Source organism: Brugia malayi, assembly GCF_000002995.4.
Source record: "Brugia malayi strain FR3 genome assembly, contig: Bm_v4_Chr3_scaffold_001, whole genome shotgun sequence".
NCBI lineage: Eukaryota > Metazoa > Nematoda > Chromadorea > Rhabditida > Onchocercidae > Brugia > Brugia malayi.
In genome coordinates, this window is record NW_025062477.1 from 12,825,832 (window position 1) to 12,844,097 (window position 18,266).

General features: G+C 26.8%; 2 protein-coding genes across 2 annotated transcripts; one reads left to right on the plus strand and one right to left on the minus strand.

Moving 5' to 3' along the window:
• Positions 1-6,589: 6,589 nt before the first annotated feature.
• Positions 6,590-8,024, minus strand: Bm13375 (Uncharacterized protein; the record flags this gene model as incomplete). Its single annotated transcript, XM_043080987.1, has 4 exons — positions 6,590-6,802; positions 7,002-7,147; positions 7,302-7,419; positions 7,830-8,024. 4 exons carry the CDS (start codon positions 8,022-8,024, stop codon positions 6,590-6,592), a joined length of 672 nt encoding a protein of 223 aa, XP_042936921.1.
• A 1,278-nt stretch (positions 8,025-9,302) lies between these two features.
• Bm3470 (Uncharacterized protein) lies at positions 9,303-18,032 on the plus strand (the record flags this gene model as incomplete). Its single annotated transcript, XM_043080988.1, has 24 exons — positions 9,303-9,340; positions 9,634-9,743; positions 9,947-10,224; positions 10,363-10,495; positions 10,638-10,774; positions 11,502-11,573; positions 11,650-11,733; positions 12,018-12,150; positions 12,363-12,498; positions 13,008-13,143; positions 13,252-13,335; positions 13,442-13,660; positions 13,746-13,870; positions 14,194-14,260; positions 14,525-14,664; positions 14,760-14,936; positions 15,160-15,336; positions 15,414-15,523; positions 15,627-15,700; positions 15,897-16,019; positions 16,196-16,355; positions 16,976-17,071; positions 17,313-17,503; positions 17,901-18,032. 24 exons carry the CDS (start codon positions 9,303-9,305, stop codon positions 18,030-18,032), a joined length of 3,132 nt encoding a protein of 1,043 aa, XP_042936922.1.
• Positions 18,033-18,266: the final 234 nt, after the last annotated feature.

An 18,266-nucleotide genomic window follows, 5' to 3' on the forward strand; every position in this document is an offset into this window, starting at 1 on the left:
AGAATTGTTTTGAATTGATAAAACTGTAAATTTCTCTTTAACTTTTGAATTGATCAAAGAAAAGTTACTGATCATTTAGATCTTTTTTTAAAGTCTACTTCAATCAAATTATCAGTATGTGCGATGCATTCTAATCAGTAAGTATTTTCTGTTTCTTTCTTAGATATTATCATGCCTTAATTTCATGGAAACATTTAGTCACAAATATATTTCGATATAGTCCACTTATAGTCTTTCTTTTGGAATCTAAAAATTTCTAAGTATCCTCAATCCGTTTTATTTTACTTAAAGGTACTTAAGCCTTTTCTTCCTCTCTCTCTCTCTTTTCCTCCCTCTTTGTTTTCCCTTTTCTTCAAGATGTTTTCATAGAAATTCAAATTAAAGAAAAAAGAAACAAACATTTAAATAATTGTAATAAAGTTTTCAGGCTTAATTTTTTATTGCTTCTAAATTTTAATTAAATTAGCACAGACACATATTGGATTTTAAGGAACTGACAGATAATGGATTAAAATTATCACAATTAATTAATGTTAGAATTATTGTATTATGGAAAATATATAAATAATAAGTTGTAATAATATATTACTGTAAGTTTTATTTCAATTTGCATAGCTGATCAAAAGAATATATATTTCGATTGTCGTTAAAATTGATACATTCATCATAACTAATAAATTTAATACCGAGAAATAGACTGCACGCAAGAAAAAGCAAAGAAGAAGAAATTAGATAAATTATAGGAATAAATTTCTTTTATAAATTTATTTAGTATCAGAAATTTAACACAAAATAACAAATTAATCCGTTTAAAATGTAATAAAAAAGTATCATTAACTGTATGAAAAGTGTAACTTTTCCTAAAAAAGTTTTACATACATCATTGCAATATAATTTTGATAATAACATTTTGAGGAAAAATAGTATTTGAGATGAATAATGGCCTAGTAGTGGACAGGCCAATCAACTATTGGCATGTATGTGTATGTGTGTGTGTGTGTGTGTGTGTGTGTTTATGAATGCAATGAATGAATTGGAAATAGCACTGACAATTCAGTATTGACAATGTCTTCATTCTCAGACATTTCTCTTTTCTTCGCATGAAGATTATTAAGTTATTTATCATTTCCTATTCCATATCTCTTCTAAATCCCAGTTTTTTTCTTATTTTAATTCTACGAAAAAGTGTTCAAATACTGAAGCAAAAATTATTCGTTGAATAGTAATTCAGCAATGCTAATAATAAAAAATAGGAATGATAAATACAAGTAATAATAATAATAATAGCAACAATAATAATGAAAAAAATAATAGCAATAATAATAATAATAATAGCAACAATAATAATAATGATAAAAATAATAGCAATAATAATAATAATAATAATAATAGCAACAATAATAGTACTAATAATAATAAAAAATAATAATTAACATTAATAATGATAATAAATAATATTAATAAATAATATACACGTTATTTACCAATCACTGCTTTGTCCAGTTTTTTATTTTAATTCTAATAAAATCATTTTTTGTTATTTAGTTTATTTATGCATATCATATAATAGTATGATAGCTATCTTCTTCACACCGATCCTTTTATCTTATCCTGAAATAATCAGTTAATATTTTAAAATATTATTTGTTTGAATGTATCAATAAATATGAAAAAAAGTTGTTAAATATAATGTGATAAAATAGAAATGAAAATTTATGGTATTATCTTGTTAGTACTTTCAAGTATACATTGAAATAATAATAACTAATTATTGTTATTATCACTATTATTATTATTATTATTAAATATTTGACTCTGATTAAATGAAATGACAAAAGCTTGGCTTAGCTTAAAATATTTGATTTTAATATATATATATATGCACATAAATGTTGTTATGCATTTTAGATTAAATAAAAATATTTTCTTTTTTCTGCAAAGCAAGAAAGCCTTACGACTATTTTAAGCTACGATCTGAGAGAACTAAGAGTTGAACATGATGATGTGCTACTGTAAAATGATATATTTAAACTGCCATCAAGTAATTAAAAAATTTAAGCAAAAATAGAAAACATGGAATATACATATACTTTTTTCTTCTAATCTGAAGTCATAGACACTTGACATTTATTTGATAAATTATATCATATGACTTGATTATTACTTCATTAAAATGTTTCCGAACAGAAAACAAATATCAATTATCAATTAATTAAGCCGGAAAAAGTTTGTCAAACAAATCTGAATTTAGAAAATCAGTTTGTCTATATAAAAGAGAAAATTTCACCTATTTAAAAAAAAAAGAAAGGAAAAAATAGCACCAAAATAAAATTATATTAAAATGGGGAAAGATAAATAAAGAAAAACTTTTTCGGTTTAAGAAAAAAAATTGATAGAAAAATTGTACTTTATGAAAGGGATAACTGAAAAATAGAAAATAACTAATAGCATTTTAAAAAAAAAAATGATTTATTGTTCTAAACAAGATTTCTTTATAATTTGAAAATGGTTAACAAAAAAAAAAAAAAAATCTGTGTGTATTTTAAAGAAAAAATGGTTAAAAAGCGGTGATCAAATTATATTAAACCGAAATTTAAACATATGCTTTAAAAATAAATTTAAATATATGCTATGAAAAAAAATAATAAGCACATGTGTATAAAAACTTAGGTGTTGTTCATCACTTTATTTATCTGTTTATTTATTTATTTGTTTATCTGTTTATGTATTTATACATGCACGTAAAACGGTGCAAATAGTAAATATAATGTATTTTCAACAAATATATTGGTATATTATGGCTATTTGTCAGCAATGAATGTATTTTCATATTGAATAGATTTTATTTACTCAGTATGAAAACCTTTAAAGAAAAAAATTTTTTTTCAAAAAAAAAAAGAAATAAATGTTATTAGAACTTGGATTACACGATATAAGAATGTACTTAAAAGTGATAATTACTAGCAAAACAATTAATTAATGCACCATTTGCGCTTTGCGTGTTGTAATTTAAATGTAATCATAAGTTACTTAATCAATTGTATAAATATTATTATCATCTGATAAACTGAATTATCTAAGAAATTGAAAAATGAATTCAATTAATTGATTCAACTAATATTCAGATTAATATTTATTTCTGTACACAAAAATATGAACTAGAAATTTGTTATTAAATTGAAATTTAATGTTAATTTAGAAAAAGTGGAATTTTTTTTTAAAAAAAAAATGATATAATATTGATGATAAAATCAGAAGGAGGACAATAGCAGAATTATTTAATAATTTTCCATAATTAAGATTGAAAAATTAAATTAGTTTTAAAAAATAAGAGATGAGAAGAAAGAGAGAGAGAGAGAGAGAGAAATACAATTACAATTATTTTAATTAGCTGCTAGTACACGCACGTTTTGGCTCAATTTGATGACATTCATTCGTTAAAACTTGCTATTTTCATTTTTTCATCTCTTTTTTCCTTTCTACTTAAACAAGGAGAAATAAAGGGGAAAAAATTGCAAAAATAAAAAAATTAAAGCAAAGTGGTCGTTTCGATTAATAAAAGCTGAATTTTAGCTAAATAATTTTATGGAAGGAATATAAAACTTAGAAAGAAATCATTGTTTGCTTCATGAATTTCTTTTTTTAAAGTAAATATAAATTAAATTTCTAAATTTTAATATACAATTAATAATATTTAATTGCAAAACTTTAGAAAAAGCGACATTTATTTAATATGAATTCATTTCTTGCTTCATGAATGTAAATTAAATTTTAATTATTTATTATCCCTGTATAATTATACTCGTATCTCACCTTCGCATTATATAGACTTGTCATAATTTTTGCTTTCGTCTTGTCATAATAATTTTTACTTTTCTGTGCAATTTCGAGAAAAAAAAAACTCGCAAACTTTTTTTCTCTTGGAAATATAATTTTTTCAAATCAAAATTTTTTCTCGTATAAAAAGTAAATATTGTAATCTTCAATGTTACATAAAGTTATTCCTAACATATTCGCTTCTATTTGCATAATAATTTACTTCGTTTTGTATCATTTATCACTTTGCATCACCAAAAGTGCAAATTAAATTTCAATCCTTGCGCTTTTTTCAAGTGTCATTAAAAAAATGAGAAAGAGAGAGGAAACGAGAGAGAGAGAGAGAGAGAGAGAGAGAGAAAGAGTGAAGACAGTACCTATTTTAAAACATTAAAATTGAGTTTTTATTTAAACATACATGTCACTTCCGGCATAAATTTATGATATTTGAAGTAAAGAAAGCAAATTTGAATTATTTATGCTTTAATATTTCAATTCATTGACTTCTGATATAAATTTATAATAACATCAAACTAAATCTTTAAATTAATGCTTCGTTTGCGTTAAAGAAACAATACAGCATTGTAAAATTCGAAAAAAAAGTAACAAATACAAATTAAATTTTCAGTTCAACTAATATGTTTTTAATTCAATTTGATTCATAATTCAGTGACTGAGAAGTTTAAATTTTTAACCAAGTTCGAAATTTTTTATTTACACAATAATCTTTAACCAAACAAATATGATTAAATTAAGAAAACAAAATTTGATCCGTAATTTGTTAAATTCATTGGACTACGATTAATTAGCAATTTGTACTTTGATTAAAAGTAACATTTTCAGTGTATGAGCAAAAAGATTAAAATTGTAATAAAAATTATAATTAGCACTTATCACTTATTTCCTTTACTATCATTCTTCTAACAATTTCAAATAACCAAAGTTTATTTTTGTAGAATTCAACAAAAAAAGAAAAAAAAAATGAAAAATGAAAAAATTTGGAAAATTTCTTGGATGTTTTCCTATAACGTTATATCAATAATTTTTGCTTATTTTGCCTGCAATTCGAGTAAAATTTATTAAATGTATTTTTTGGATTACTTCCAGGGTAAGTCATAATGCATTTATTTATTCAATAAAATTATTTGAAATGTGTTTCATTTACTTTATTAATGTCAAATATTACGGAAAACTTTTTTTTTTTTTTTGTGGAAAACAATTCCTACAAAACACTTACCTTTATTTATGCTACCTTATAATTTTATTAAAAATTAAAATTATAGCGTTGCTATGTAATTCTAAATTCCTTTTGTAATGTAAGTAGCACGTAATGATATCATACTGATAATACTAAATAATAAGACATAACTTTTCATCGTTGATAATATTTATGTGAACATAAATAGTAAAACATACTAAAATGAAAAATGGAGATGGAAATTTTATTAAATTATATTCCGTACGTATGATTAAGTATAAAGTTTAAAATAGCCTTCAATAATTAATTTGAAAACATTTATCAACTACAATTAATTACTTCAACTATCAAATTAACAAAATACTTTGTCTTTTTCTCTTTTTTTCAACAGAAAAAAAATTCTACATATAATGCTTCAAAAAAACATTATATAATTTAAATTATCGCTACGTTAATCATGTAGCTTAATTAAAGAAATGATCCATAATTATTTTATTGTAAGAATCGATTTTATACAAAATTAATTAAGGAAAAATAATTTTTCAATTTTATAATTATTTTTAAAAATATAAAAAAAAATATATTTTATTTTTATTTATAAAATATATTTTTAATAAAATATATTTTATAAACATATGCTAATATTTCTTTTTCTTGTAAAATGTATCTTTTTTTGTTAGAATATAATCTTTATTTTGAATTGAAAAATAATACAAACATTCGTATACTTATATATGTATAAAGAATAAAAGCAAAACGAAGGATAACAAAATATATACTTGAGAAGAAAAAAAAAAGGAAAATTACTTTTTTTAAAAAAAAATCTGGAAGCATATATTTTAGATATTTACTTTGAAAACAAAGTGCATGAAAATAATGATAGCTTCAAGCATCATTAATATCATCTTATCTTAACAAATGCAAGAAACAACACAAATCCCTTTTATTCGTATTGATTTTTTCTTTTTTTTTATAAAAATAAAAAACTTATAAAAGAATTTCTGTATTTTACGATATCGTTATGCTTCTTTTTTCTTTTTACACAATATTTAATTCATATATTGAACCAAAACTGAATTAATGGATTATTATGAAAAGGAAAAATGTATGGAATTTTTTGATTTATAGATTTTTTTGATGAATTCTATATAATCATTTTATGCAATATATTTCCTTTTTTTTTGGATAATTTCTGGCTGAAATATATGAAAGAATTTTAAGCAAACATTGCGAATGATATAGCAATTATTAATAATAATAATTAATAATGGCAATAATAATATTAATAACAATAATGATAATAATGGTAATAACAAATTAATTAATAATTTCCATCACAGAAATAGAAGCAAAAAAATATGTATCTAAGTCTTCAAATTTCATTCGTACCTCCTTATCTTTCATAAATCTCTTAATCAAATTTTTTCAAAAAAAATGCTAAGAAATTTAAAACAATGAAATTGATTTGTTTAATTACTCAGAAAAGCAAGGACGATACATTGTATCTTTTATTATTATTTTAGGAGACTGTAAATTATATAAATTGCCTACATTTTTTTTTTCTTCTTTACTTTATTATCTAACAATTTTAGAAGTGTTAGAGAAAAATTTTCGAATAATAAAAACTTGTACAATCGCTGTGCATAGAATAATAATTGTTTGTATCAATGAAAACATATCAATATTATTGGCATTTTTAATTTGCAAGTGTATATCACGTGTTGATTTCAGTTGTTTTAATGCAAATGCAGATGAAGCTATCATTTCCCTCAAATTGCTTATCGATTCCTGCAATAATTTTTCATTTTAATTTTAAATTTAGAAGGAAAAAATTTTTAGTAACTTTCTATTTGACTATATTGTATGTATGACACTATATAATACTAAAGACCTTAATTATTTCTTTTCTTTCTTTTTTTTTTAATTATAAATATTACAAAATTTTCATTTTTTTTTTTTTCTTATTTTTAATGAATAAATATCTTACGTTCATTTTTTCTGTTGTTTCATGATGTTCTTTTTTAAGTTTGTTAGCTTTATTTTTTGTTCCTCGATGATGAGCATAGATAACCAACATTAAACGTACGTGTCGCGTACCTGTTACGTCTACTTTTGTACAAATTTCATACGTACCTTAAATGATTGCATTTTTTTTTTTTTTTTTTTTTTAAAAATAACAATATAAGATAAGAATGTCAAAATATACTTCTAATTCGATCATAATTTGCATTCTATAAACCGGAATGTTACTTCTATGATTCATCTCTCAAATTCTAAAATCATTGACCTCCTTCTCGTAGCATTCCACTGAATTCCGCTTGATCGATTCCTTCATACCATTTACTAATATTTTTGCTCGGTGATCTAATTCGCATATGTAACAATTGCGATTCAGTATCAACAACCTACAAATGCTTTTCTTTTTCTTGTTAATTCAAAAGTTAATTCAGAAAGGAAAATTTAACAATGATAAGAAAAATAACACTTTTTGTGTCAACTTTGCAAACAATTCAAAATTCTTCTTGTATTCTTTTACAGTACTGAATTTAAACTTTAAAAATTAATAAAAACTTTTATAATTTAAGAAAACAAAAAAAAAAAACTGAAATGGTAAAACAACAACTGCGTAGGCTAAGGTATCAATAAGATAGTTTTTGTCTATATCAGTTTCATTAATTATTATTATTGATATATTTGGAAAAGTAGTAAAAAAAAAAATAATATTACAAAACTTTTCACATTGATTCTTTAACCTAACTTTTTTGTGTTATTTGTATTGTATACTCGTTTTATTCATGCTTCAATTAAAATTTACCCGAGTAGAAATACTTATATCGCTGTATAATAGGAAATCTTCGTAGAAACAATGTAATTCTTTTGAGGAGAAAACATCAAAAAAAAGTTCTGTTATAAAACCATATGTTTGACCACCAGACATAATATATTGCGTGAAACTCGAGCATAACGTTAGTGAAATTGTAAACCATACAGTTGCTACTATCAAATGCATCTAAAAATATTTAAAGTATTAAATTTTCACTAAAAAGAAAATTTTCAAAATTTTTGAAACATATCTATTATACCGATGAATATTTTAAAATTAGTGATGCAAAAAAGTACTTTCATCAATTACTTTGTCACTTTTTTAGTCGTTAAATAAGACATTATCGTTTCAAGTTACACTACTCTGTCTTTTGTAATGACAATATAGATAAATTTATCTTATTTTTTCTTCTGTATTTTAAAAAAAAAAAAAAAAGTGGAAAATTAAAGGATCAATGATTTTTACTTCGCTTTGTTTTGTCAAAAATTTGTGGAAATTTCTGATAATGTCAAATTAGTTAGAAATAATTAATATAAAAAATGAATAAAAGTTTGCAGAATTTCATAAGCAAGAAAGGAAGAAAAAAAAAATGATAATAGGAAGTAAAGAAGCATTTCGGACAGTTCATTAATAGAAAATTCACCAAACTATTTGTATATTCAGGTGTAATAATGCTATATGGATCGATTGGGATGAAATAGCAAGCTGTGATAACAATTTATTAAAGCAGTGATGATAGTAGCAGCGGTAAATTTTATTTTATAATCCTGATAAAGGCTATTGATAAAAGTTCGTCAACAAAAATTATTCACTGATCAAGATTTATCAATGAAAGTAATAACTAAAAATAATTTCTCTTAACAAATTATTTTTAAATTAACTACAACTATCGATATTATTTATGACATATTTTTAAACATTACTGACATTATATCATGCATGCATACATGCATGCAACGTAACAACGCTGCATGCAAAAGGTAAACATGCCCATACAATTTTTCTTTTGCCAAAATTTGTCTCTTTAATATTGTGCAAATTTGACATCCCAACAGTTTGCGGTCATTCGTTGCATGACGTGAAAGTTGGTAACGTGAAACTTTGGTGCCTGTACTTTTACTTTTATGTATTTATTTTCTTTCTGTTTTTTGGTGCTCTTTTTGTAATGGACGTTTGGCGCTTTGCATGACATCTATACATCTCTTTTATTATTTTTATGTGAAATATGTATTGTTTATTCCATCTTTGTAAAATGACACTGCAATAAAATGCTGTAAATTGCAGTATTTATCGAATGGAATAAAATGTGATAATAAGTGATAGAATTTTGAATATACCAGTTTTTGTTATTTTCAGAAAAATAATCAAATTTTCGAGCTGTAATATTTCATACAATATATGCTAAAAGCAACGTGAATTTTGAGTAAAAGAAGTAAACGAAATTTCTTTGGTGAATGAGGAAAAATGTCTTCTGGATCATTTCCGTTTATAATTCCAGAAAGGTTAGAGTCACTAATTTTTATTATAACAATAGAAAGAAAGCTTAAGTAGTATAAATTAAATGTTGCAAAGTTGTAAAACTGTTACAAAAGCAGTTAGGTCTTTTGTTATCGTTAGCTTCAATCCCATTCTGATTTTTTGAAAACCGAAAAATAAATTGTCTATTTTTACCTGGTAATAAATTTGTTCCTAATTCCCCAAGCTTGGTAAGCGATTTTTTTTTTTCTCTTGAAGGAAGACTTAACTGCTTGTTATTAAATTTTATTATTCGGAAAAATATTATCACATATTCCAGTTTACGACCAAAAAAAGCATCAAACCCATCATCGAAATTGTCCGTTATCACACGGAAATCCTATACTCTACCAAGACGTAAAGGATACAACGATTTGGATGATCCACTTGGTTAATTACTAAATTCATTCGGTTTTAATTCATGTCTTTTTTCTTCCATTTTTAAAAAAGTGGTGCGAGCTATGACGCGATTCTAAAAAAAAATTTAGCATGGTATTTGTTAGTGAATGAGCTTAGATGACTGTGGAGCTAACCACTTAGTAATATCTTGGTTTTACCATTTTCCCCGTATTAACTTTTTGATTAAATTTGAGGTCCGTCTTCATCCTCAACATGTCCATCTTCACCATTCAAGCGTTCAGTCGATGTAAGGCTTGCAAGTGGCCGGAATTCCGTAGCACGTGCCGCACGTGTAGTCCGAAAGAGGATGTCATCAACACAACATGCCCAAAATATTTCACAAGATCTGCCTTCAGCAAGTGTAAAACCATCACTTTTTGGAAGTGTACAACTTGGGAAGCGTTTAAACGCATCACTTCGTGGTACCTTACACAGTGGTGTCGATAACAGATTCACTAGCGTAATGCGTACAGTATGTATTTCCGTCGTTTTTCTTTTTTTTTTTTTTTTTCTTTTCGTTATGAAAAGGTATTTTTTGAAGTAAATCTGGTTGCATATTTAATCGTGACAAGTTTCCAAAGCCCTAATTTAATTTTGTTCCATTTGTTAGGTTGAGCCATCAAGGCCGTGGGCACGTGAACCAGCTGTTAAGGAAGAAAATGTTCCAAAGTTGGAACGACATACTGATAATACAAAAGTAGAATCGGTGACTGAAAAAGTGTTGCTGCCAAAGGGCGCAGTCGGTAGATTTTTTAGAATTTATCTGATTAAGCGTGTGCAAAGAAATCACTTCTAAAATATACATTGTGTGATTGTTAATTCTTGTATACTTGCATATTTCATTAATTCTTTATGTTCACAATAATTAAAATTTAACTTCTTTAGCACGACAGTTGAAACGTATGATTGGACGAGTTTGTGAAACTGACTATGATAAATATCAGTTGCTAGACGAACGTGACCGTTTGATGCATAGAGGACGTTTGAAAAGTACCGATGTTGATAATGCAACTGTTATGCAGGTGAATAAATTCTTCAAGGGAGGATTAAGAGTTCTTTATGTTATTCGTTATCCTCATTGTTCAAAGAATAATTATAAAACTGTGATTATATAAATAGAGGGAAGTGCCTTATTTAAAGAGAAAAATGAAATTTTTAAAATTTTGAAGGTAAATTATTTTTTACTACAGTATCACTGAACGGCTACTGTTAGAATATTCAGAGCTCAGGTAGATAAACATTTCCTAAGAGTAAAAAGTAAATTTGATTTTGTGACAAATATAAGCCTATCAGTTATTTCCTATTTAATTTTGTGACAAATATAAGCCTGTCAGTTATTTCCTATTTAATTTTGTGACAAATATAAGCCTGTCAGTTATTTCCTATTTAATTTTGTGACAAATATAAGCCTGTCAGTTATTTCCTACATCTACGGTGATTCCTTTTCTTTCTACTTTCTTCAACGGTTGGTTGAGGATGAATGTTAAAAAAAATTATTTTGGGGTTCTTGCTGTGATATGTGCCCAGAAAAAGAACGCTACATGAGAGTAGTACAAAAGCGTCTCAGTGCTTATGAATGCCATGATGATGGAAGTATTGCACCCGAACTGACTGTGAAAGAATACAGTAGAAGTGCAGCTGATCAGGTAAAAATTATTTTGTTAAATTCTTGAAAATCTTCTGAAAAAATAATTTATTTAGAGTTTCAAGTACCTCTCAGATCATTGAATAAACATGACTGTTTTTTAGGAGGAGCCGCTGCCTCATGAGCTTAGACCGGCAGATGTCCTTCAGCGAACTATGAATTATCTTGTCGGAAAAGTAAGCTATGTTTTTTTTTCCTTAAAAATTTCCAGAAGCCTTCAGTTAAATATGCATTTATATTTAACAATTGCAGATTGCTAACCATGTTCCGGAAACAGATGAGGAATTAGCACAATGGTATGATTTTCTGTGGAATCGAACACGAGCTATCCGAAAGGTCTTTTATCCATTGTTTGAATTTGAAATATTGTTTATTGTTTGGTAGCTTTTTATGGTATTTGATTGATATAATATGAGTGTCATATGACTCGTAACTAATGGACTGACATTGTTAGGTTTTCTCAGTCCCTAAGAGATAAAAATTAGAAGTTTTGACAGCTAAGCATGGTAAAGTTGATGGTTTCAGAAATTTTTTTATGGGAATGAATCAAAAATTATTTGCTTCAAACAGTAGTACTTATTGTTGATGTATTGATGGCAAATAAAAAGAAACGATTTCAGGACATAACGCAGCAAATGATGGTTAACGAAACTGCTGTTACTCTAATCGAACAATGTGTCAGACTGCATATCTTTGCATCCCATCGTCTTTGTGAATTGAATTTCAATGAATTCGATCAAAAAATGAATACGGGTGTTTTCTCTTTCATCGATTTATTAGTTTTTTGGACCTGCAATAATCGTTATTCATTGATTTATCTGTTTACAATTCTATTTCTATATCTTTGAAAATAGAGAACTTTAACCTATAGAGAATAAATAGAAAGATTCACTTTTGTTATTCAGAGTTAAAATGTTCTTAATGTTAAAAACTTCTTATCAAGAAGTCAAATTTTTCAATTGTAGAGAATTTGTCTAAAAGCTTGCAAAGCTTACGTTATTTGTATGATGATTTGGCGAAGAAAGGAGTCCATTATTCCAGTGAAGCAGAATTTCGTGCTTACGAAATTATGCTTAATCTCTCGGATTCCAATGTATTTCGGTAAAAGGATTTGTTTAATTTCAGTATTTAATCATTTTATATTATTTTATTATTTTGATATTTTTGTGCAACTTTAGAAGTTCCAATTTTTTAGGTAATGTGAAATTCTAAAAACATTTGTTAGGAATGGTTTTCGTTCTACTGGCAATTTTCCTTGTCTTTTTATGTGTGAATGACGAACTTTTGATTGCGATAGCTTTTTCGCCTTTTAGTTTTCTTGGCACGTGTCAAATAGTGTCAAAATAAGACGAATATTTTTCCTATGTCTTAGATCACTTTATAAAGGACAAATACAAATTACTATCATCTCAGCCAATAGTGAAGTTAAAAGAAATAGTTTTTTTATGTAGTATGCTGCATTTGCAAAGTTACTTCCTAGGTGCAGTGCAGTTTCAATATCTCTAGGAGATACCTACGAATGCATTCGTCTATTTTTTTAAATTAATTTTTTTTATTAGCTTTACTTCAAGTCCTTGATTTGAAGTTTTAAAACTTAAATAAACTTCCAGACAAGCATTGACATATCGTAGAGAAATTCTAGAAGCAGGTTCAGTCCGATTAGCAATTCGTCTATTTACATGCTTACAGAACCAAAATTATGTTCGCTTTTTCCGATTGCTGAAGAATGATGCCACTTATTTGCAGGTTTAACTTTTAAGTAATAGTAATAATAATAGTTTATTTCTAATAGATAATATTTTATTTGCCACATTATAAGTGGATATGTTTCGATAAAGAATTGCTTTGTTGTAGTGTTGTCTTTGTCACCGATTTTTCAATCGTATGCGTCATCAGGCAATGTATGCTATATCACACTCAATATTCATAATGGGAAAGGTCGGTTTTTATTTTAAATTAATTTAAGTATTTTTAGATGGAAAGTTTTATGGAAAAAATTCTTTCACAAATTTATTAACTTTTTTTATTTTTTGTATTTTTGCAGTATCCAGTGAACAAATTTGTCCAGCTGTTGGGATTTGACGACCGTGACGCATCACTACAGTTTTTGGGTTGCTACAATGTTCGTCGCAATAATGATATGGATACTGGCGAAGAGTTGATGCATATGTCAAAAGCTCAATTAATTGAATCAATTGAAGAACCTCCATCGAAAATTCATTTATGGATTGAGGCGAAACGTGATGGATATTCAATTCCAGAAGTAAATTGTTGAATATCTCTTTGGTTTTCCTTTTTAGGTTCAACTACTTTATTTTCAAACTTAATAAAACAATCGTATCTAATAGGTATTAAGTGGTTGTCAAGATGTTGAAGTTGAAATTGTTACTCCATTGAATTCGTTCGACAGAAATGGTACGTACCTGTTTGATGTCGTTCTCGATAACTATATTAACGAGAATGGAGGGGAACAGTAAGTCTTTTAATTTTGTTTGATGCTATAAGAGTAACTTGTCATTTTGCCTTGTATTTTGATAAGCAGTTTTTTTTTTCTTTTTCACTGAAGTCGTCTTTCCTAATACTTAGTTTATGGTGAGTCTTCTAGACAAGCAATTTCGGAAAATATCATGATGCCAATAAAATCTTCAAAAGATTTGTATTATAGTTAAGCATATATGAAAACATTCATTCAAGGGACTTTCATAATTTTTAGGTCTTACAAGATTATATGTTTGTTGGATTTTTTTGAAACTTAGAATATTTTTTAAATATATATATATATATATATATTTGCAGATTAACGACGGATGAAGATGAGACTGTAACTTTCGCATTTACGTTGCCACAAAAAGAAAATAATGCAGTATGTCATCTTATTTTTTCTTTTATTTTGTAGTATTTTTATTTTGTGTTTACAAATTTCGTGAAGTTTTAACCACTAACATTCCAACGAGTGATATTTGGACAATTGATATAATAGCTTCTTCTGTTAGATTCATTTAAGACGTCTCCAATATATAATAGCCAAAGATGCGTCGTAACGAATGATCGTTTAGCTTGACGTTTTTCTGAGTCTTATCCTATTAATATACCAAATTTATGTTTGTTCTAAAATTGCTATTTCCAGATCAGTGTACTGGCGGAGAAGCTATCAGATGAGATCATAGAAGGAGAAGTTACGAGGTTATGCAAGCTAGTGTATAGTAAATCATTAGCTCATTTGCTGACTACTGTATTATACGATAGTATCTTGGAGGATTGTTTGAAGTTAGTTGACTTTGCAGTATTGGTATTTCAGAGTGGAATTAAATTTTTTTTGATCGAAACAACTATACCAGAAGTTCTAATTTGAGGATTTTTAGGCCATGCTGTCAGGAAGTTATGATCGTTGCTAAATTATTGCATCGTCGTAAATTAGCTGCTGATGTTGCGAAACAAAGAGAGGATGAAATTCGGTTATTGCTTGATTCCCTGAACAAATCAATCTTGGATGAAGTTATTGATACATTTATTCAGGATATCAGTAAGAAATGGATAATGTATGTTTTAACTATTTTATCCTATTAGGTGGAAACTCTGTTACAGATTCATTTTTTTTTTTTCTTTTTAAGAATCCCATCGGTTGATGAGCTGTGTAAATGCAGAAGAAATTTCACTTTTAGATTTTTGATTTTTAAGCAGCTTCCAACAATTCCATAAAATTTTTTCCAATTTTTGTTTTGCTTTTAACCGTTCGTATAATGTTATTAGTATATATTTCAGAAAGTGTCAGCGAGTACATAACGAAGAACTCATAGAGGATATTGGAAAAAGCTTCCTGAACGATTTGTTAGCAGGGGTGTTAATCAAAACAGTCAGGAAAATAGCAGAAAAAGAAATAGAAGAAGGTGTGAACTACGTCAAGCAACGTTTGAAGGATATAAATGAACGACTGGATAAGTAAGTTTTATTGGAAATAAAGTAGTAGGTCTGCATATGGAATTTCAACGTCACAGCATCATTTAAACTAATTTTAGATTATGGCTGAAGCAATTTGTAAATCGTTGGCGAGAACAAATAGCTTACAGAAAAGAACAGGAGCGGAAGAAGCTGGAATTATTAGGGTCATTCCCTGTCATATTACCAGGTAATTTGTATTTGATTTTTCAGAGTTTGAGAAATTATCAACTTATAAGGGATAAGTGCTAATAAATTTTATATTTAATCCTTATTTATCCAACATATTTCAGCTAAATCTGGGTTAATTTTTCGTCGAAGAGACGGCTATTCGTTAGATGAGGCATTACAGCTCGATTGCAGTTCTGTAAGAATTTTTTCATTTGCCTTTTTTCTTCAGTTGCTCAGTTTTTTACCAGATATATGTGATTTAGGTAGTATATTTTTAGGACACTGGAAATTTTTCTGTTCTCGTCTTACAAATACAGTAACAATTAAAAAGAAATTAATCATTTAGAATTAGATTAATAAATACTTTGCTTTTTAAGTAGATCCTATTTCAGCTGCTTTTTGAGCAGAAAATAAACGCTTTTATTAAAAAAAGACATGGAAGAATAGCACGAAAAGTACTAATGAAATGGCGTTTATGGACTCATTTACAAATTGAAAAGCGGGAGTTTTTCACTGTAAGTTTTAAACTAATAGGAAAATTTCCGCATCAAAACTATTACTGTCATATGTTAAATATGTTAAATTTTATCATAATTTTATCATAAAATCGAGCATTTTTAGTGAAATTTTCTAGTGGAAATGATTTTTTCTTATCAAGTCTTTGAATTTAGGAGGATTCACTTTTTTCCAGAGTACATACACAAGTTCACCATTGAAACGGAAAAGGCTGCATTCTAACAATAATAATATTATTGCAAAAGAAAATGATGACATTCGTTTAGCTGCAGCACTTGCTGATATGGAATGCGAACGATTGAAACCGTTTTGGGCAACGAATCAAATTCGCAATGGTTTTTATTTCACAAAAATATCTATTTGTTTCATAGAGTGTAAAAATGTTTTATTAAGTGCTTTAATTGATTGATTTCGAATACTTTTTATTAATTTAAACAAGAACAAATGACATTCATATTTGAATCGATTTCGCAAGAGCGATTTTCTAGAGACTTGTAATTTATATACTGAATCACAAATACTTGTAACGATCAAATATTAGTTACTACAGTAGAAAGTATTACACAAGTATTAATTATTACAGTAGTAAAAAATAACGTTACTTATAGCGGTAGCGATGATAATAATTAGTATTGACAACTATTTTAAAGTGAGAATGAAGTTTGTTCATGGAAGAGTAATCTTTCATAAATTATTTCGTAGTTTAAAAAATCAGATTCATACTTTTTCATGCACCTCATGTTTAATGATCAAGAATGTAAAAGAATTTAAAACATATTTAATTACAAAGCTTTCTCTTGTTATGATTTATGAAAGTGTGGGGTGTTTAAGTTATACAAGGGAAAAAAATAGTATTCTTTCAAAATTTTGTTCTTATTTTTTAATTATAAAATTATATGAAAATAGAGAATTGAAAAATGTGTAGTTTTTTTTTTTTTTGAAATTTAAATTTTAGATTTGGAGGATAAGCGCCAAGTATCTTGGTATGAATCATTAGCTCAACGTTCATCATTATTGCTGAATTTTTTCGATGAACAAACACTTGAAAAAGGTTGAATTTTAAAAGAACATTTGAGTGCTAGTTTTTTTTTTTTTTTTTTTTTTTTTTGGTTCTACATTCAAGTTTTCATGAAGTTCGAAGTGAAAAATAACTGCAACATATTCCCCTTTATCTTTCCCTCTTTCACCTTCTTATTTTGTCCTCATTTCTTAAAAATCAAGATTTTCCAGACCCATATAACTGTATGATGCAGACTTTCTCAGATATATATGGATTGTATTTTTTTTCTCAGGAGTAGAAATAGCGGAACGAAATATTCAACGTACTGATTGCACAGAGAGATGGATGACGAATAAGAACAATCTTGAATGCAATGAAAGTTTAAATAGTCTAACGTACAATCCAAGTCAACAACAGTATTATAAGAAGAATAACGAGTTCAGCGTGCAAAATGAGGGATATTATCTTCCAGCAAAAAGAGAAGTAAGTTTATACTCCGAAGCGTGGGATGTATCATGACATATATGCTTGCATTCTGAGTAACACTTTTCAGCCAATCCTCTCTGTTTGAATGCCATTTTCAGTTTGATGTCCTTATTACTGATTAAATTCCTTTTTTTCATTAGTTAAGAGTAGTTAAATGGATAATTTTTCACCAAAAATTCCATTAAAAAACGTATGTAAGATTTCTTGTGATTCTTGTTTTCTTTAATATTATGTTGATTTATTTATTTTTTTAAATCCGGACTTTCGAAATAGAGTTTCTTGGAAAATGTAGACATAGAAATAGAAATTTTTCGTTTTGAAACTTTCAATTTTGTTTTTTAATAAACTTTTTATCAGACTTTTTGGTTTCTGATTAATTCTAATGCAATTTCAGTGCAAAAATTTGGAAAACTTGGAGAAGCGACTGAAAGATTTCAATAATGATCTGGACGATGCATTCAGGGACATGGAAGAAAGAAATCGACGATACGATGAAATTCTTAAACGTTTAAGTGCCGATCAATAATTATTTAACTTCCTATGCTATATGACTTTTTGATTTTAGTTTTGAAAAAAAAGGAAATAGTTGTCCGATAATTATTGTGATCAATTTCTTAATTGTTAGCTTTTTTCTGTGTGATCTTTTCCCGGTCTGACTAATGAAAAAATCAATGCTGCAGCAGAACTTAATGTTTGTTAAATCTTTTGTACAAATTATTTACTTTTTCAGAGTATTAATTTTCTTGTTTATATTACTTTA